Consider the following 20,862-nt stretch of genomic DNA (forward strand, 5'->3'; position numbering starts at 1 on the left):
CAAATAGAGAGACAAAGAGAACAGAGTAATCAGATGCATATATTTTTTTCCCCACTAAAATGATATTTTCACCAGCAATTTAACATATTAGCATCACAATAACCAAAACTAACACATAATCCACAGGCAAATTTTGTCTGTTCTTTCATTTTTATTTCATAAAACCATTTTTTTTCCTCCTTAATCCTAGATTGATGGAGAAGAAACATATTGCCTGGGTAAGCTAAATAGATCTTTCCCTTCAAATGGTGAAGTCCACTCTTGTGAGCCCGCAGTTGAAGTTTCGGCCGGAGCCACTCCACCGTCCGGTAACCCTACAATTTGAACACCTTTTCCATTTGGTGTCAATCTCATTGCTGGTTTAGCACTTAATCCGTTTGTGTTAGGATAATACATGTGAATGCTCTTCATCGGAGATGTAGATGATCCTAACCAGATTCCACCGGGATTTGGCGAAGAAGACAACCCTCGATTCAAGCTCCAATCGATATTGGTATAGTCCAATTGCCCCATTGAGCTACCACTGCTCCAATCAACCGGAGAAGAGGCTCCTGATGAAGTGGTAGAACCCAAACCGGTGAATAGTCCGAGTGAAGATGCGGCTGCAAGCATTGGTGATGCACCTGTTCTACTCCATAAACCATTTCCACGGCTTGTTCCTGGGGAATCTCCAGGACCGCTGCTGCATGTGAAGTGCTGTTGTTGTTGCGGATGGAAAATCTGGTGATGCATCTGACTTGAACTCAAATGGTTGGAGTTAAGGCTTCTACTGCTGGGAATATGGGGTATGAAGCCATTAGACTTTGTATTTTCAACACGAGTGGCTGGATACATAAAGGAGGTTCCGGGTGGGGATGTGCTTATACTTGTAGTTGGAACCTGTTTTGTATTTACAGATTGGGATCGCTGCATCATTATAACCGGTTCCCTAATTGATGGCAGAAGGTTCTTAAAATCACTTGCAACAGCCACATGATGACTTTCTACCTTTGATGGTGGAGGTGATGCCTGCAAAGGTGATGCCAAAGAATAAGAAACCGAAGGATTTGATCCGGAACTTAGCCACCTTTTCTCAGCCGGCACCTCACTTAGTTGCGGTTTTGCCCATTCCATCTTTGGTTGTATTCTCTTCATATGCTGGAAACTTTTACTCACAGATTCCGGAGAAACTCCCATTGTGACTGCTGCTTTCGTAAAATTTAAATCCTTCTCATCCCTTCTTAGCTGTGTAACAGTAGACAGATTTTGTTTCGGTTGTGGTCTTGCAGATAAGTTTTGGCCACTTGTCACCGCCACCTTACTAGTACTAGAAGTCATGGGATTGCAAGTTTCTTCTGGCTTTGATGGAGTAGGTGGGTCCAACTTGAAGGTTCTTAAGGATTCGGCTGCTATCTCAAGATCACCATCCGCAGCAACAACTGCTCTTTCAACCTCTTGCTTTGTACACTTGTATCTGATTTCCATATCCGCGATTTGTGCAAGTTCTTCTGATATGTCAATTTTTAGGATCCCACCACCCACAGTTGATTCCTTATGCTTAACCGCTTCTTCACCTCCATCAAAAAGCCATGCCACAGACTCCTCCACTTTGCCATCGTTCAATATAAGAGCCATTGTAGCTCGATCATGAGAAAATCCCATTGCTACAAGCTGTTGAGCAAGTGCTTCAAGCTTTCTTGACATGAGATAGCCATTGCACCGCTCATGCAATTCCTGAGCTCGCCTCTCCTTTTGTCGTTGATGTTTCCTCTCATTCTTTTGACGAATTTTTTCTCGCTTATCATTATCAGCTCCAGGTATTATTTCCTGCCGGACAGGAGGATTAGATGTTTTATCTTTATGATCTTCGGACTCACCAGACCAGCTACCATTATTAGATACAGAATCATACCCAACCCCAGCTCTGGGTGATCCCCCCAAATGCTCATCTGTCTCATCTATGTTTCGGAAGCGACCATTGTTTTGAAGAGCTGAAGCTGAGGACAATGGCACTGTTTCAATGGTATGAAATGTTCCCAAAACTGGATTATATGCACTAGCCGGCACACCACTACCCGCATTAGCAGATCCTGAAGGCTTTGAAGAAGCCTTCTGAGGTTCTTTGCTAGTTTTCTTATCCTTGGACTTTGACTTGGATGCAGGAGACATCGTCGCAGCCAAATATACTCCTGAACCAGTTAGGACAATAATTTACTGAATCAATGACCCATAAAAAAGAATAATTTACTACATCAATGACACATGAAGAATACTAAAGCAATCAATACTCAGCAATGAAAATAAAGAAGTTTAAATAATTGTTTACTTCTTAAAACACACTATTCAAGAGCACAAACCTAGAAGGTTTTTACTTGTAAAAAAAGCATTATAATCTAAAAAGCTCCATGTAATTTATTGATTCTAGAATCCTAGTCTGCTGTGACCAAAGAAGCAAATCATGTGCCTGGACCTTGAAAAATTAACTGGTATCCAGTTAAAGAAAGGAGATCAAAATAAAATACAAGACTAAACTTTCAGTTCCTAATCGATGAGGAAACCGTCATATCCCAATAACTTTCAGTTCTCAATATCATTCTTCCATTATTGATGTGGGAAAACTACTTATAATTAACAGATAAGAAATAATAGAACAAATGGCAGGCAAGTTCAAGCTTCTTGGGGAAGCTCTTTTGCAACCCCCATTCCCTTTGTAATTTACAAAAACAATGCAAACAAATTTGGTCCCCCGTCATATTCAACATGATCCTAACTATTTTAGAAAATACTATCTAAATACACATAAAAATTCACTTCTCTATATTATCGAAACCTAATTTGGCAGATAATAAAAATGCAGCCATGCGAATCACCGCATTGTGAAACCCTAAAAATGATGGTCGAATCTATAATTATGAGAAAAAAAAATCAAGCAATCAAAAGGCAGTCATAGATAAAAAGATCAACTGCAAACTAACGCCACACTTTTTCTGTATTCTGATCACAAAGAAACCTATTTTCCCGCAACAAAATTCTTAGCAAATGCTTCCTACTTAAAATATATATATTGGATCAGCAAAAGAAATCTCCAGAATTTCAATTTCCCGAGTCAATAATCCATGAATCTACACATTATATTTAAAATTAGGTTAACGAGCCAATTCGATCGAGAAAAAACACGATTCTTTGAACAAAACAATGCAGATTCAATAGAAATTAAAAAAAAAGTTCAAAATTTTGAAGGATTCAACCACATGAACAATCGACACAAAACGTCCTACATAGAAAAAAATAAAAAATCCAAAAAAGAATCGAAAAAGGAAAAGAAAATTTAATTTAATTAAAACAGAGGAAATCAAAGAGGGAAAATGAGAAAAAAAAAATGGGGGAATACCTGGGTTGAATGTAAAGAGAAGATGGATCGAACGATTGAGATTGAAGGATTGATAGTTGAGAGAAATCGGATTTTGCCAATTGAGAAAAGAGACACACACACACACACACAGAGAGAGAGGGGGGGGGGAATGAGAGACAGATAGGTTTTTCGAGGCCCAAACTGAGTCGATATAATTAGGGTTTTGATGTTTTTTTTTTTGTAAGAAAAAAGAGAAATATTAAGGGCAAACTGCACCCAAGATTACTAAACAATTAGTAATTTTACGTTTTGGCCATTTAACTTTAAAAATTACAAAATAGTCACTAAATTATTCAAAAAAATTTATTTAAGTCACAAGGCTATTAAAATCGTTGTTGTATGGCCTTCTCTATTCACATTGTCTATACTACTTAAAAGCTTTCATTCTCATCCTCTTCTACAATTCAGTTTTTTTTTTCCTAAAACAGCTTTGAACATCATCAATTTGGGAACCAAAAATCCAAACGTCTTTATTCTTCAATCTCTAACATTAACTGTTAGATCAATTTGGATCTAAGGTGTGTTCTTTTGCTTGTTGATGGGTACTAATCTATTGTACTAATCGTCGAATTATTGCTTAAAACTTGTTAGCCAAACTTTTTTAAAGAAAAAATAACTTACCAACCCAGTGACTTAAATAAAAATTTTTGAATTGTTCAACAACTTAAATGAAAACTTTCGAATAATTCAGTGATCATTTTGTAATCTTTTGAAGTTGAATGACCAGAACGTAAGCTTACTAATAGTTTAATGACATTGGGTATAGTTTACCCAAATATTAAAAATAAAGGCTATTTTAGGGAAAACTGCGACGAATGTCATTATACTATTAGTAAGTTTACATTGAATGAATTACAAAATGGCCACTAAACTACTTGAAAGTTTTCATTTGAGTCTCTGAACTATTAAAATAGTTTACATTTTGGTCATTCAATTTAAAAAGGTTACAAAATGACAATTGAACTATTTGAAAGCTTTCATTTAAGTTACCAGACTATTAAAATCGTTGTTGTATGGTCTTTTTCGTTCGCATTGCTTGCACCAATCAAAAGCTCTCATTCTCGTTCTCTTCTACAATTCATTTTTTTTCATGAAATAACTTTGAACGTTAAAATCTGCAAACCAAAATCTAAATAACTTTTGTTATCAAATTTCGACATTGATCGTCAGATCAAGTTGGAACTATGGTATGTTCTTCTACTTGCCGATGGGTACCAATCCACTGTACAAATCGTTGAATTGACGCTTGAACTCACTAATTGGACTTAAAAAAATAACAGCTTAGTGACTTAAATAAAAACTTTTGAACAGTTCAATAACTATTTTGTAACTTTTTGAAGTTGAGTGGTCATAATGTAAACTTAATAATAGTTTAGTGGCATTCAATGTAATTTACACTTTTATTTTCTAATAAAAAAATAAAAATTGTCTCTATTTCTTAAACTAAATGGTAAACTACACCCAGTGTCACTAAAATGTTATAAGTTTACATTTTGGTTTCTCAAATTAAAAAAATTAAAAAGTGTTCGCTAATTATTCCAAAGTTTTTATTTAAGTAATTGAGAGTTTTTACTTAACTCACAAGGTTGTTATTTAAAAAAAAGTCTAACTAGTGAGTTCTAAGTGACAATTCGATAATCGATATGGTGAACTAGTATCAATCAACGAGTAGAAGAACATACCTTGAATCCAAGTTGATCTGGCGGCCCGTGGCGGAGATCGGAGAAGAAAACTATTTGGATTTTAGGTCGCAAATTTGTGACGTTCAAAACTGTTCCATAAAAAAAAACTGAACTATAAAAGAGAAGGGGAAAAGAGAGCTTTTGATTGGTATAGGCGGTGTGAACAAAAAAAGCCATATAACAACGACTAATGACTTACATGGAAATTTTCAAATAATTCAATGACTATTTTGTAATTGTTTTCAAGTTAAGTGACCAAAACGTAAATTTACTAAATTTAGTAACATTCGGTGTAGTTTATCCAAAAATACAAAACCAGGCCCAATAAGGCTAGTTAAAGAAGCCCAAGAATTTAAAGCCGCCAATTCTTTTCACTGGGGTAGGATTGAAATATATAGTAAATACTAACGAGGTAGGATTGAGCTATATAGTAAATACTAACACAGATAAGCAAGGGCAGCCACTAACGAAATTTTGTAGTTGTATTGATGAGCAAAAAGAACCAACGATGGAAGGCTTAGTCGTAAAGCTCCCTTCTTTTCCATTTCTAAGCCCTAACATTTCATCATCTTCTTCTTCTTCGACTTTTCGGCTAGGTTTCCGCCGCTTCTCCGCTTCGATTTCAGCCGCCGTTAACGAAGGTTTCGTCTCATTAGGCCAATTAACCCGACCCGACTTCCCCATACTCCATCAGGTCCTTCAATTGTCTTCCTCTTTTTTGTTTTTCTATTTGTTTGTTTGTTTGTTCATTTGTTAATATTAGCTGATTAAGTTGTTTTTTAAATTTAGCAGGAAGTAAACGGGTCGAAGCTTGTTTATTTAGATAATGCGGCAACCTCCCAGAAACCAACGGCAGTGTTAAAATCTCTGCAGAATTATTATGAAGCTTACAATTCAAATGTTCATAGAGGAATCCATTACTTGAGGTACTCAATTTTCCCTTTTAATGAATTCATTTCGCAAGCTAATCAAGGAAAAAAGGTGGGTTAAAATATGGTCCAAGTCCCTTAACTCTTTGTATATTTGGAATTTAGTCCCTCTACTTCTAGGAACTTACTCGCAACTTATGTCCAATTGTTAATGCCATTAAACTTTTTAAATCTACTGGGCGTGACATTTTGAAATAAAAAGCTAGCCACTTGGTAGCCATGGAACGAAGAAAATGGCATTGTAATGGACTGAATTTAATAGAAGAATTTCAAGCTTATTGACAATTAGACTTGCATTTTTAGATTCAAAAAGTAGAGGGATTAAATTCCTTGAAATAAAAGCAAGTGGATTAAATTTCAAATGTACGGCATTAGTTAGTATTCTATTTATAGCACTAACATTGTACTAGATGCAGTAGTTTGCAGTTTAATTTTATTGTTTTCAAATGCATTGGATAAAGATAGTAGCATTGATAGTGGCTTTAGAAAGTAGCCTTATCGCACATGTTAGAAAAATGATACTATATAAGCTAATATATTTTTCTCAATGATGGAATCATGAGTGAAGTAGTTACTGGATTTAATACAAAATTAATATTATGTAGTATATTTATTAACCATTAAAGGTGTTATAAGGGTGCTCAGTAGCATTTGTTAGAACCCGTGTTGCATTTTAGTTATATGTCCTCTTCTAAGACTAATTGATTGCTTTCAAGCAACTTTATTGGAAGCAAAGAGCTAACCTTTGTTTTACTTTGATTATAAATACAGTGCCAAGGCAACTGATGAATATGAGTTGGCACGGAAGAAAGTGGCAGCTTTTATTAATGCATCAGATTCTGCTGAGATTGTTTTCACAAGAAACGCTACTGAGGCTATTAATTTAGTGGCTTATTCTTGGGGTTTGTCCAATTTAAAGCCCAGGGATGAGGTTGTCTTAATAGATCTCTTTTATAAGAAAGAAAAAAGGATTTTCTTATCTTTTTACATCTAGGGTAGTTGTTAGTTTTCATTGAATCATGATGTTTGAAGATTTATGTTTGCAGATTATACTTACAATAGCTGAGCATCACAGTGCTATTGTTCCTTGGCAAATTGTGGCACAAAAAACGGGTGCTATTTTGAAATTTGTAAGTTTAGATGAGAATGAGGTTCCGGATGTAGAGAAGCTGAGAGAGATGATTTCTACAAGTACCAAACTTGTAGTTGTTCATCATGTGTCTAATGTGCTTGGTAGGTTTTTGTTTACATTGATTGTTCCTGTTTTGCTTGTGAATACTTTTAAAGAAGACAAATTAATCTCTCTCTCTCTCTTTTTTATTTTTTATATCTTTTCTCCGTGCTGAGCCATTGGCTTCAATTTATATTTTCTTTTGTGAATTGAACTTAGCTAAATTTTATATTTGAGTCTAACCTATGCACTTGAAGTTTCCCGATTACACATTCCTGTTTGAGTACACTAAACCAGCTCAAATCAATATATATTTTTAGTTGGGAGTTGTAGTCTTTGGTTTATTGGAATATAAGTTTCTGGCGATGCAGCGAATTAGATGTGCTTCTAGTTGTAATCTCTACTGCTATCCCTTCCACTGAAAAAAAGGGAATTAACAGAAAAAGTTCGTTAGTAGAATAAATCACCATCTGATCATATTATGTTTTCCCAAAGTTATTGATGGATGATCTCATTTTCATCAATATTATAATTAGCATTGTGATACTTACAGGACCAAACTTTCTTTTTCTTGCAGGCTCAGTTCTTCCCATTGAAGACATTGTGATTTGGGCTCATGCAGTTGGGGCAAAAGTGCTTGTAGATGCTTGTCAAAGTGTTCCCCATATGGTGGTTGATGTCCAAGGTCTTGATGCTGACTTTCTTGTTGCTTCTTCTCACAAGGTTAGTTTGTCACCTTATGTATGCTCTAAGCTTTATATGGACAAGTATACATGGTTAAGGAATAAACATGCTTCAGATGTGTGGGCCTACAGGCATTGGATTCTTATTTGGCAAGAGCAATCTCTTGTTAACCATGCCTCCATTCTTAGGTATGCCGTTGCTTTCTTTCCATTTATAGTTTAAGTCTTATCTGTAACAGTTTTTTCTATCTGAATCCTTGGGAAAAGAGTCATGGAAGTAGTTTAAAGCTGATCCTAGTAATGATTTTTCTCCTTTCAGGTGGTGGAGAAATGATCTCTGACGTGTTCTTAGATCATTCAACATATGCAGAACCCCCGTCCAGGTTAGTGATCTTATCTTCATCCTAAAAGTATGCTTTTATAAAGAGTTCAAGGATGAGAGGAGCGTTTGCAGTTTTTAATTTGTTTGAGTTATGCTTGTCTTATTAAGTTGACTTTTTGAATAGCAGAATTTGAGTCCTATGATCCCTGTTTTCTCATTAAGCTGCTACATTATTGAATGTCATCGAGCATGGACAAAGATATGATAAGATCAATGTCATGGATAAACCACTTTTTTTTTTGGGGGGGGGGATGCTTATAAGTTCAAGGTCCGAGTTAATCTCCCTTTTAACTGCATGAAATTTTTTCTTTACTTTCCTCATTGTAATAAACCCTTTGTAGACTGCTTCAACTGGTAAATTATTAGTAATATATCTCACTTGTGAACATTTTTTTCCCTAAATTTTAGCAATTGAAATATTTTTTCCTAACCGAAAGAAAGAAAGAAAACAACAAAGTAATGACAAGACACTCGACAGAAAAAAATTAAAAAACAGCAAATGGAAAATAAATATACAAGGTTGTTGGTAAAAGTAAGGCCTAACAACTGGAAATTGGCTCCTATTAACTGATTCTATAGTAGCTACCTTCAATGAGAAGCATACTCCACATGTATGTGCCAGTTGTCAAAGAAAGTTCTGCAAAATGGAGTTCTCAGTATTTCTAGATATTAGCTATAGTTTTCTGTGTGCAAAGTAATCAGCCTTTACTTGTTGAATGCTTCATTTGTATGCTGCTGTTGCTGCTGCAAAAGCAGTTTTCAGAACCTTGCTAATGGTAGATTCATATACACACTCGCACAAACTGCTTCATTTGACCATAAATTTAGAATTTAGTCCGCTGAAAAGAACTGCCCCTTGTTTGTTTTAAAGCCATATGTCATTCAACTAATTGTCAGTCTGAATATTCAATATTTTGTTTCCTATAATGTCTCATTCTGTTCTCGCTCTTCAATCGGATTAGATTTGAAGCTGGAACACCTGCAATCGGTGAGGCTATTGGATTAGGGGCAGCAATTGACTACTTGTCTGGGATTGGCATGCAGAAGATTCATGACTATGAGGTGAGTTGCTATTTTTTGCTGTTTGTTCTTTCTGTTCCTTCTTCATAAAGTAAAAACCACTTGTTTATGTTTAAAGTATTAGATTCCTTTATTAATTGCCTTGGACGGATAAAACGCCAACCATTTTTGTTGGCTTTATAAATTACAAAGGATAAACTTGGCACAAATTATTTGGTTACAAATACTTAAGGAAGCCATTATTAGGTTATGCTATGGCGGCTGATATATATCCTTGAGATTTCTGTTGGCTACTTTTATGGTTTGGACTTTGGAATGTATGAAACCTTTCTTCCCTTTATAATCTTTGTTGTTGCTTCATAATGATTCCAAAGCAGTTTAAGAGGCTAAAATACTAAAAAAGTTTGAATACATTTCTTAAATAAGCTCTTATACTTTTGTTGTACCTAAATTAGTCCTTATCGTTTTATTTATACCCAACTAAGCCCTTATTTCAAATGAAAGGTTGATTTATGTTCTAGGGTTTATGTAGGTCTAAGTTAAAGGTTAAGGGCTTCTTCGGGTACAAATTAAAGGTCAAGAGCTTATTTGGATATGAATTAAAGTTTAAGGCCTTATTTGAGTGTAGTAAAGGTATAAGGTTTTTTTATCTAAAGTGGTAAAGTTCTAGGGGTTTTTTATTTTACAGCTTTGTTGTTGCCGCGATACACTATATGATCGGCAGTATATTTATTAATTTATTTTGGGGAGCAAGTGGCTAGACCGATTTAAAAGACACTTTCTGATAAGCTATAATTTTCGGTTTTATTCTTACTATGCAATTTTTATTTTGTAGATGGAGCTGGCCAATTATTTATATGAAAAACTATGTTCTGTTCCAAATATTCGGATCTATGGTCCAAAACCTTCTGATGACATTCACCGTGCTGCTCTCTGTTCTTTCAATATCGAGAATATTCATCCTACAGATATTGCAACTTTTCTAGACCAACAGGTAGCATAATAAATAAGGATTAGCACTGTAATACCATTTATTTTTTTCGCACTTATCCATTCGTTAAAGCTTGGTTTAGAATTGTGGTTAGTTTCGAAAACTGCCATTGACAAATAACTATTCGTGAAACTCTGATCGGAATTTATGGCTCAAACCAACCTTTGGGATGCAAATTCAATAAACAGTTGTAGCTTATATAGAATAGATTTCGAAAAGGGATGTTTTTATATTGAATGGCAACTTATTTTGTTTACTCTCAGCATGGAGTGGCTATCAGATCAGGTCACCATTGTGCTCAGCCTCTCCATCGCCGTCTAGGAGTCAATGCAAGCGCACGTGCAAGCCTTCATTTCTACAATACGGAAGAAGATGTCGACAATTTCATCCAATCGCTCAATGATACGGTCAGCTTCTTTAACTCTTTCAAGTAGCAAAATTTGTTGTTTCCTGCACGAGATTGTGTCGACCATTTATGTATACTACTACATTAAAGCTTATGACAAGCACCTTCTTCATTTTCTTCATCGAAACATATGTATAAGTGATTGGTCTCTTTGTTGTTTGACAAAATATCGTGTAACAAGTTGGTCACAACACATATCCGCAATCAAATACTATACATTCACCTTCATTTTGTTGTCATGTGTTTACTCAGACACGATTTTAAATGTTCGACACAGATATGTTTAATCTTTTTCCAGATTTTCATGTAATTGTAGTCCGTTGAGGGTCATATCCTCGTATCCATTTTCGGAATTCAGAAATGTGTTGGGTCTAAGTGTCTGACATGGATACTTCAAGAAGAACGAAGAGTCTAACCAACTTGGTTTATGTGTTCTGTTTTCGAGTTGAGTTCAAATAGTTAGAAGCTCGATTTAGACTCAAAACCTCGGTTTGAAACCAATTGAATTTTATTTTTTGAAGTTCAAGCTCGAATTGAGATAAAAATCAAATTTATTCGAGTTTGCTCAATCAAGTTTGTTTATCTAGTGAAAAATAAGGTCATGTTCGATTTTAAACTCCATTATTTATTGGATTTAAGATGATTTGTTTCTGGAGTTAGTATGATTGCATGGTGTATAGAATATAGATGAAGTCTCAATTATTTTATTGGGGCTCTTTTTTCGCTTAAAAAGTAAGATTATTTAATTTTAACTTTTAAATACATAAATTAAAATTTCCATTCAATGAGGTCTTAAGATGAAGTCTAACATTATGTTTATTATTAAAAATATGAAATTTAATCTATTTTTAAAAATAATATATAATTAAATTTAAGCATTTAATAGGTATTTAAATTAGAATATAATTTAAAATCTAATTCGAAAGTATTTAAATAAATTAAAATAAAATGATTTTATGATGAAAAGATATTGTTTAAAAATAAATGTAATAAATAAATAATGAAAAGGATTATTTTGTGTCAAATATAAATTTAACTTTCAAACTAGTTGTGAAATTTATTCCCACTATCAGTCAACAAACTCATATTCCTATTATTGATAGAGTAATTTCAAAAGGAAAATTACATTAAAATTTATTTTCTTTTACATGCTAAACTTGGAAATTATTCCCCACCCATTTAAAAATTTGAAAGTAAATTGCATCCAATACCATTAAACTTATTAGTAAGTTTACGTTTTGATCACTTAATTTTAAAAAGTTATAAAACAATCCTATATTATTCAAAAGTTTTCATTTGAGTTGCTGGATTGTTAAAATTATTGTTGTATAGTTGTTTGCTTTGCCTGCATCAATTGAAAGTTTTGTTTTCTCTTCTCTTCTACAATTCAGTTTTTTTTCATGAAACAACTTTTAATGTCACGAATTTGCGAATTAAAATCCAAACAACTTTCTTAGTCGATCTTAGACACTAACCATCAGATTGACTTGAAACTAATGTATGTTCTACTTGGCAATGGATACTGATCCACCGTACCGATTGTCGAATTGTCGCTTGAAGCTCGCTAATCGGAATTTTAAAATAACTTAACAACCCAATGACATAATTGAGAACTTTAGAATAGTTCAGTGACTATTTTGTAATCTTTTAAAGTTAAAATCCGAAAGCATAAACTTATTAATAATATAATAACCTTGAGAGTAACTCGAAAACTATTCTCCCACCCAAAAAAAAATGATAAATTTTCATTGTAATGACTTCAAAAGGAAATTTCTAGCTTCATCTCGATGGTTTGCACTGCCCCTTTATTTGCCGTGAGCGGTGGTTGTAGATTTCACGCATCATAAACCAAAAATAGGAATCTAACTATACAAAGTTGATCATGTGACGTCGTTTAAGAACATAAACAGTAAATTTTATGATTTATCAATAAATAAATACAAAATGATTCTATAAAACACCAAATTTCGATTCCGGTGTACAATAATTGTTTGTAATCTGTTTTTTTCCTTTATTTTAAACATCTCAATTTATTATTATAAAAAAAAAACTCACTCATTCATCGAAAATAGCCATTTATCTAAAATTTTTAATTTAATTTTATTAATTACTTTTAATAGATTTATTTATTTATTTATTTTATAAAATTCTAATTATTATAGAGTGACTGATTTAGTTTAATATCAGTGACACTAACTCAGTAGTAAAATAATACCAAACAGTTAAATTTTGATTATAATATGTTCATCAAATAAGGCTAAATGTTTCTTTTACTCTTAAAATTACTCACTAGGGTTATTTTTATATTTTGAATAAATAACTATCAATATAAATATCCATTCACTTAAAAATAAATTTATATTTATATTTATATTTAAAATATAGTTATTTAATAAATAAATATAAACATTATAAAATTTATATTTATTAAAGCTTATATAATAAATTCTTATGTTTTAAGGATAAATCTGACGGTAATAAGAGTTTATTAATTTTATATAAAATTAAAAATTATTTTATAATTATATAAAAATAAAATTAAAAATTAAAAGATTAATATAACTTTTAGTCTTTAAACTTGACAATTAAATTTACTTTAATACTTGTATTTTCTTTTTAATTTAGCACCTATTTCTGTAAGAGTAAGATGATGAAGTAATTTAAATTTATACTCTTTTTTTAATTAGGGACTAAATTGAATATAATTATAAAGTTGAAATAGTAAAGTTGGAAAAAAAATATAAGTACCTAAGTTACAAGAAAAGGTCTCTTACTTCTTCACGTTACTTTTCCCGACCCTACACAAAAATCTAAATTATTACATATATTTTAATTTATTCTGAAAATGGATAATGATTCATTGCATCATAGAACCAAAGTTGGACTTTGATTTCCAATTTTAATTCTGATGATGAATACATATTGCTGCCGAATGCCGATTAATTTTATTTTTCTTTCCTATTATCGAGAAAACATATAACAAAAATATTTAGGTTAAATTATAAAAATATTTTTATTTTTTAGGTTATATTTTAATTACTTAGGTTAACGTAATGTAATATTTTAGCTTAAAACTTTTCATTTAAAATGAAAAATTTACATATTAAATCCTAAATATTTTATATTATCAGATTTCAATCTTGTATCATTAATTTGTTAGGTGATGTCGACAAAATAATGTAACATACGTACCATTTTAATAAATAATATCAGGAGTAGACCATTTGAGTTATTATTATTATTATTTGTATTAATGGAATAAAAAAAGCACAAACTTTACCTATATAAAGAATAGAATCATATAAATAAAAATAATTGTAGAATTGTTAAAAAGCTTAAGAAAGTGATAGATACTGAAGAAAAGAGAAAGTATGGAAGGAATTCAACACAAAACAGTGATTGTCAATGGCATCAACATGCACATAGCCGAGAAAGGGGAAGGTCCATTGATTCTCTTCCTTCATGGCTTCCCTGAGCTCTGGTACTCGTGGCGCAACCAGATCAACGGTTTAGCCGCCCTCGGCTACCGTGCTTTGGCGCCCGACCTCCGCGGTTACGGCGGAACAGATGCACCAGATTCCGTCGCCGATTACACTTGCTGCCACGTGGTGGGAGACCTCATCGCGCTTCTGGACACAGTGGCGCCGCCGGAGAAGGAGGATAAGGTGTTTGTCGTTGGGCACGATTGGGGTGCCATCATTGCTTGGTACTTGTGCTTGTTTAGACCGGACCGGGTTAAAGCTTTGTTCAATTTGAGTGTGCCGTTTATTCCTTATGATCCTCGGTTTAAACCGGTCGAGACTTGGAAAGCTTTCTATGGGAAGGATCATTACATCGTCCGGTTTCAGGTTCGAATTTTTTAAAAATTATTATTAACCAAAACTCTGTTAAAAGAAATTTAAAAATTGATTTAATGGATAAATTCCATATTTTATATTTTTAAAATCAAGATAAAATTTAACTACGTCAGTAATTGAACCAAATTTTATATTTTTAATTTTTTAACAATATAAATGTCTAATAATCTATTTAATTGAGATCAGATCAACAATCAAATTGAAAATTGATGGCTTGACGAGTTTGATCACTAAAAGATATTAACAAATAGTAAGTCGGTTTTATTTTTGTTAATATTTTATATTACATATATAATATAATAAATATATTTAAAATTTTGAAATATAAATTAAAATCAATTAAGTTGATGGGTTGAATGACGAAAAATTAAAATTTATAATAAATTAACATGGTTCAAAATATCATAATAGGAAAAGTTTTAACTTTATCATTTGTTTTGTATATTGTTTATTATAATATATTTATTACGTAAATTTATAAATATATAATTATAATAAAAAGTTTTATTGAGTTAGCAGAGAATTTTTAAAATTTAATTTAAAAAATTAATCATATTAATATAAGAGTGTTTTTCTCTTTTTATATTTTATAAATTAATAAAAGATTAATAATAATAAAATATGATGGGTATAATGAAGGAAGGCCCTACCTAGTATAGATTATTTAATATTTAATATCAAGTTAGTACAATAGTAAAATTTTAGACTCAGCTAATTTTTTAGCTTTGCCCTTGAATGCTTTGATTGATGTGATCGGAATTAGGCGGCATAAAATTTCAACAGGTGTGGAGTTGGTTTCCCCGTTTCATTACTGAAACGGTGCGTATCAGCTGGAACAATCGGAATTGACTACGTTGCTTTAGATTATGAACCTTTTATTGACAAATCAAATTGAGTCGAGTTCAGATTAGGGTTCGATCGTATTCAATTTTTAAGTTCGGGTTAAAATTGAGATCCGAGTTACATTGGTGCAGGAACCTGGAGTAATAGAAGCAGAGTTTGCAGAGATTGGTGTAGGACGAGCAGTTTTGGAGCTGTTATCGTATCGGGTACCCGACCCACTTTATTTACCAAAGGGAAATCTATTCGGGCATCCACTAGATTCTCCGGTTAACTTGCCGCCATGGCTGTCGGAGAAAGATGCCGATTACTATGCCACCCAGTTCCAAATAACCGGCATCACCGGTGCCCTCAATTATTACCGCAATTTTGATCGGTGTGGTTTTCTTTCTTTATTTCTTCTTGATAAAAAGAATCAGTTTGCTTTTTAATCTAATTTGCAGGGATTAATTTACTTATTCTTTGAGTAAAAGGAGCAAAATAGAATCTGACTCTTATATTGGGATCTCCATGATAGTTTTACCTATTTCACATTTTGATTGGTTTTTTTATAGAAACTGGGAACTATCTGCACCATGGTGGAAAAGCCAGATCAAGGTACCTGTAAAGTTTGCAATGGGGGACCTTGATCTTGTGTATACAATGCCTGGTATGAAGGATTATATTCACAACGGTGGGTTCAAAAGGGATGTGCCCTTCCTTGAAGAAGCTCTTGTCATCAATGGAGTTTCTCATTGGATCCACCAAGAAATACCTGATCAAATCAATCAATTATTGTTCGACTTCTTCTCCAAGTTCCATTAAATTTTAATAATAATAACAAAATCCAAATTTAGTAAAAATAGAAAAAAAAAACATGTTCTTCGTTTGTTGTTTTTAATTTTTAAGTCCAAAGGTTGATTCGAAATTTGAGAGGATTAAAAAGAATATTAGATCCAAAAAATAGGTTTGGATAAAAATATTAGTTTTGTTTAACATATAAATCAGGTTTAGGCTTGATCTTTCAATGTTTGAGCTCGACACGATTATTAAGGTTATAATATATTGTTACTTTTATATATGATGTAATATAGTTATCTACAAATATAGACGAACTTGAATAAGATTTTAAGTTTATATTTCGAGTTCGATTAAACTTAAACAAGTATAAATTATATTAATATTACATTTTAAATTCAGCCTAACTTATAACACTTTTGTTTCAATTATTGTTTTTTAGTGAAAATTATTATTTTTTGTTGAAAATAAAGAGTATTTTAACAGAATTTATTTTATCATTTAAATAATATGACAGTATTCACATGATAATATACGTTTATATTAATAAAATTAATAAATATTAATTTTATTTATTTATTTTAGATGGTTTGACAAATAACGAACTAAAAAAGGGAAAGAGCTAAACCAATAAAATCGAGATCACGATGTATCATGTTTATTATTTTGATAGTAGGACAAGCATTTAAGATAACATGATAAGATATGAACTGTTTAAAACATGTGAGACCCACCAATTAGCAGCAACTTCCGCCCGTGTGTTGTTGATTTGCAATAAACGTTTGCCATTTTGAAGACGAAAACTAACCGTCTTGATGCAGTTGCGTAGCTTGACAATGTTATTTGGGTCGACAAGGGAGCAGGCCGTTCCATAACCATAATCATAATCTCCTTTCCTGCATGATATGTGGATGTTGTTTTAAATAGATTGATTAGATCAAGAATAGATTAAAGTATTAATTTAGAAAATGATTTTAAATCGATTAAATTAGGAATCGGCATGAGTCAGTCCAATTGAATTTTTTAAAACTTTTAATTTGAATTTGAATTGACGAATCGATGACTTGACCAATTTTACATAGATCTGTCCATTGGTTGGACTGAGTCTTGAAAAAATTTTGGACTGTTAGATAGATCCAGGCTTGGCCCGACTTGACTCAAAAAATAGATTTAAAATTTTATCGAAAGCCGACCTAGATAAAAATGTTAAAATTCAGATTCAGTCTGGCCCGACTCGTATTAAATTTTTTAAAAATATATAATATATCAACAACACTAAAAACATTAAAATAAATATTTCTTAACAATTTGAAAATAAATTTAAAAAACTTTATACTTAAATAAGCGTAAGATAAGTACAACTTAATAAGTAAATGTCTCTAAAATAATAGTAAAATTAAAATAAAATAAGAGTTATATAATGTCCAAACAACAACAACAAAATAATAACATAATATTGAAATGATAGCAAAACAATAAAAAAATAACAAAAAAAGTAGTGAAAAAACAAGAAAACGGTAGATCCTTTTTTCTTTTTACAAATTCGGGTTGGGCCGAGATAAAAATTGTCTTACCAGAAGCCCAGTTTATTTTCTAAACAGATCATATTTTTTTATCTATACTTATTTTTTGAACTTATAAAAAAACCGGTTTAAAAAACATTGATATCGCAATTTAAAACAACATTAGGTCTATTATTATATATAACGAAAAGCTTAAGCTTAAGCTTAAGAAAGTGATAAGACATTAAAGAAGAGATGAAAAGTATGGAGGGAATTCAACACAAAACAGTGAGCGTCAATGGCATCAACATGCACATAGCCGAGAAAGGGGAAGGTCCTTTGATTCTCTTCATCCATGGCTTCCCTGAGCTCTGGTATACATGGCGCCACCAGATCAACGGTTTATCTGCCCTTGGCTACCGTGCTTTGGCGCCCGACCTCCGTGGTTACGGTGGAACCGATGCGCCGGATTGCGTCGCCGACTACACTTGCTTCCACGTGGTGGGAGACCTCATCGCGCTTCTGGACACTGAGGCGCCGCCGGATAAGGAGGATAAGGTGTTTGTCGTAGGGCACGATTGGGGTGCCATCATTGCTTGGTTCTTGTGCTTGTTTAGGCCGGACCGGGTTAAAGCTTTGTTCAATTTGAGTGCGCCGTTTATTCCTTGCGATCCTCGGTTTAAACCAGTCGAGACTTTGGAAGTTCTCCTTGGGAAGGATTATTATATCGTTCGGTTTCAGGTTCGAATATTTTATCTTTTTTCCTTTTATTTTTAATCAATTTCGGTAAAAATACCATGGCATTGAACTAAATGCTAAATTAGTCTCTATAGATTAAATTAAAGAGTAAATTAATTTTTTTTAATTAATTCATTTTTACTATTAAAAACTGAAATATTTTAATTAATACAATATTGATACTTTGAAAACTTAAATATGCATATGAAACTTTGATTGTAGTTTCAGTGTACACATGAAATTTTGATAGTAATTCCTCTGCACACATCTAAAAAAAGCATAATAACTTATTTAACCCCAATTTTATAAAAAAATCATTTTAACCTTTCATCTAATTTTTCACTTATTTTCACTCTTAAATTTGTGATGTTTGTCAAATCACTCAAAGCAGATGAAAAAGTTAATATCATTAATTATGTTGACATGGCATACATGTAGATGGCAAGTTAGCAATTAAATAAAATTTTAAATATAACAAATTTAGAAAATATATAAATACTTTTTTAATATTTTACCCAAATCTATCTATATTTGTAAAATGAGTAACTCGAACTCATTTTAGACACGCTCATTTTAAAAATATATATTAAAAATATTAATATTATTTTAAGTTTAATATTTAATAATTATATATATAATTCTTTTATTAAAATTATATATATCTTAATATTTTTTAATATTTACATTATAATATTATATATCACTTTAGATATTTTTTATTATAAATTATAAAATATATAAAAGAATAACATAATATATTAGAAATTTCAAAAATGGGCTAGGTTGGGCTAAATCTAGGCCTTAAATGTTCAAGTTCGAATCTTACCAATATTTTAAAAGAGTCTTTTTTTTTTGTCAAATCTCATTTTTCAGGCTTAATATTTTTATTAAAATCCTTTCAAAATTCGAACGAACTTTTGAACTTGGACAGATAGCCCATCCCATGAACAAATTTAAAGTTAAATTGGATTTTTGAGTTTAGGATTGGACTAATTTGAATGGTTAACTTTTTATGTTAAATCGAATTTGGTCTAGCTTGAATTTAAGTTTATCGGATTGAGTTCTCGAATTCGAGTCATAATCGAGAGGGTATAACAGTAAATTTGGTGCAGGAACCTGGAGAAATAGAGGCGGAATTTGCAGAGATTAGTCTAAGACGAGCAGTTTTGGAGCTGTTATCATACCGGATACCCGACCCACTTTATTTACCAAAGGGAAATCTATTCGGGCATCCACTGGACTGCCCGGTTAACTTGCCGCCATGGTTGTCGGACCAAGACGCCGATTACTACGCTAACCAGTTCCAGGAAACCGGCATTACCGGTGCCCTCAATTATTACCGCAACATAGATACGTATGTTTTTCTTCCCGCTACCAGTCACCTAACAAATTTATTTGCTTCCTTAATTATGAAAAATTACAAAATAATTATCTAACTATTTGTAAATTTCTTTTTTAATCACCTAACTATAAAAAGTTACAAATTTGTCACTCAACTATTCCAATTTGTCTTCTTCTTTTTTTCTCAACCAACTATATTGGATTTCTAGGTGTTTTCATTTTTACGTTAATCAGCCGAAGACCAAAAAAGACAAAATTGAATAACTATGAGATAATTTTGTAACTTTTCATATTTGGATGATCAAAAAAGGAAAAACAAAAGTTGGGTGACTACTAATGTAGATTACCCAATTATTAATTATGGGTTTTTCATGTTAGTTAAAATACGCTCTAAGTCCCTTTACTTTTTGTAGATTTAAAATTTAATCCTTTATTTCAGATTTAAAAATACAAATTTAATTATTAATACTGTTAAAAATTTTCGATTAAATACATATTCATTACAGTGTCATTTTTTTTTATAATTAACTAAAGTTGGTTTTGTGATAGAGACTGGGAACTATTAGCACCATGGTGGAAAAGCCAGATCCAGGTCCCTGTAAAGTTTGCAATGGGGGACCATGATCTCGTATATACAATGCCTGGTGTCAAAGATTATATTCACAACGGTGGGTTTAAAAGGAATGTGCCCTTTCTTGAAGAAGCTCTTGTCATCAATGGAGTTTCTCATTGGATCAATGAGGAAATACCTGATCAAATCAATCAATTATTGTTCGATTTCTTCTCCAAGTTCAATTAAAATTAAATAACAATATCAAATTTAGTAAAAATAAAAAGGTCTTACCTTTGTTGTTGTGTTTTATCTTTCTCGATAATCGAAAGAGTTTACGTTAAGACTTATTTCGAGCAGTGATTAGAATTATTGAAAGAATTTATTATTTCAAATTAGGCATGTTCATGGGCTAGTAGTTTGAGGATTCGTTTGAAATTTGAGAGGACTTGAGAAAAATATTAGACTTAAAAAATATATTTGGGCAAAAATATCAGGCATGTTTAAAATATGAGTCGGGTTTGGGCTCAAACATTCAAGGCTTGAGTTCGGCTTGGCCTGGCCCGTTTTCTAAGATTGTAATATATGTTGCACTATGTTAT

General features: G+C 32.1%; 3 protein-coding genes across 3 annotated transcripts; 2 read left to right on the forward strand and 1 right to left on the reverse strand.

Annotated features, from left to right (window-relative positions):
- Positions 1-10: 10 nt before the first annotated feature.
- On the reverse strand, positions 11-3,535 carry LOC105783056 (hypothetical protein). The gene is made up of 2 exons (XM_012608238.2): positions 3,371-3,535; positions 11-2,168 (listed from the first exon to the last, which is right to left on the reverse strand). The coding sequence occupies exon 2, from the start codon at positions 2,146-2,148 to the stop codon at positions 187-189; it is 1,962 nt and encodes a 653-aa protein (XP_012463692.1). The 5' UTR covers positions 2,149-2,168; positions 3,371-3,535; the 3' UTR covers positions 11-186.
- Positions 3,536-5,499: 1,964 nt separating this feature from the next.
- LOC105783675 (cysteine desulfurase 1, chloroplastic) lies at positions 5,500-10,883 on the forward strand. The gene is made up of 10 exons (XM_012609259.2): positions 5,500-5,767; positions 5,866-5,999; positions 6,774-6,933; positions 7,049-7,235; positions 7,751-7,896; positions 7,973-8,045; positions 8,176-8,239; positions 9,201-9,300; positions 10,094-10,252; positions 10,513-10,883. The coding sequence occupies exons 1-10, from the start codon at positions 5,582-5,584 to the stop codon at positions 10,681-10,683; spliced, it is 1,380 nt and encodes a 459-aa protein (XP_012464713.1). The 5' UTR covers positions 5,500-5,581; the 3' UTR covers positions 10,684-10,883.
- Positions 10,884-13,957: 3,074 nt separating this feature from the next.
- LOC105784376 (uncharacterized) lies at positions 13,958-20,610 on the forward strand. The gene is made up of 6 exons (XM_012610237.2): positions 13,958-14,503; positions 15,487-15,728; positions 15,907-16,128; positions 17,895-18,372; positions 19,482-19,723; positions 20,260-20,610. Exons 1-6 carry the CDS (start codon positions 14,027-14,029, stop codon positions 20,507-20,509), a joined length of 1,911 nt encoding a protein of 636 aa, XP_012465691.2. The 5' UTR covers positions 13,958-14,026; the 3' UTR covers positions 20,510-20,610.
- Positions 20,611-20,862: the final 252 nt, after the last annotated feature.

The sequence above is a fragment of the Gossypium raimondii genome, chromosome 13 (assembly GCF_025698545.1).
Source record: "Gossypium raimondii isolate GPD5lz chromosome 13, ASM2569854v1, whole genome shotgun sequence".
In the NCBI taxonomy this organism is placed as follows: domain Eukaryota; kingdom Viridiplantae; phylum Streptophyta; class Magnoliopsida; order Malvales; family Malvaceae; genus Gossypium; species Gossypium raimondii.

Bases quoted from the DNA above. Each gene is read 5' to 3' on its own strand.
- LOC105784376 (XM_012610237.2), top strand. From the start codon at position 14,027: ATGGAAGGAATTCAACACAAAACAGTGATTGTCAATGGCATCAACATG. The intron at 14,504-15,486 runs GTTCGAATTTTT...ACATTGGTGCAG, and splicing joins ATTACATCGTCCGGTTTCAG to GAACCTGGAGTAATAGAAGC. The intron at 16,129-17,894 runs GTTCGACTTCTT...AGAGATGAAAAG, and splicing joins GATCAAATCAATCAATTATT to TATGGAGGGAATTCAACACA.
- LOC105783056 (XM_012608238.2), bottom strand. From the start codon at position 2,148: ATGTCTCCTGCATCCAAGTCAAAGTCCAAGGATAAGAAAACTAGCAAA.
- LOC105783675 (XM_012609259.2), top strand. From the start codon at position 5,582: ATGGAAGGCTTAGTCGTAAAGCTCCCTTCTTTTCCATTTCTAAGCCCT. The intron at 6,934-7,048 runs GTTGTCTTAATA...TTATGTTTGCAG, and splicing joins ATTTAAAGCCCAGGGATGAG to ATTATACTTACAATAGCTGA. The intron at 8,240-9,200 runs GTTAGTGATCTT...CAATCGGATTAG, and splicing joins TATGCAGAACCCCCGTCCAG to ATTTGAAGCTGGAACACCTG.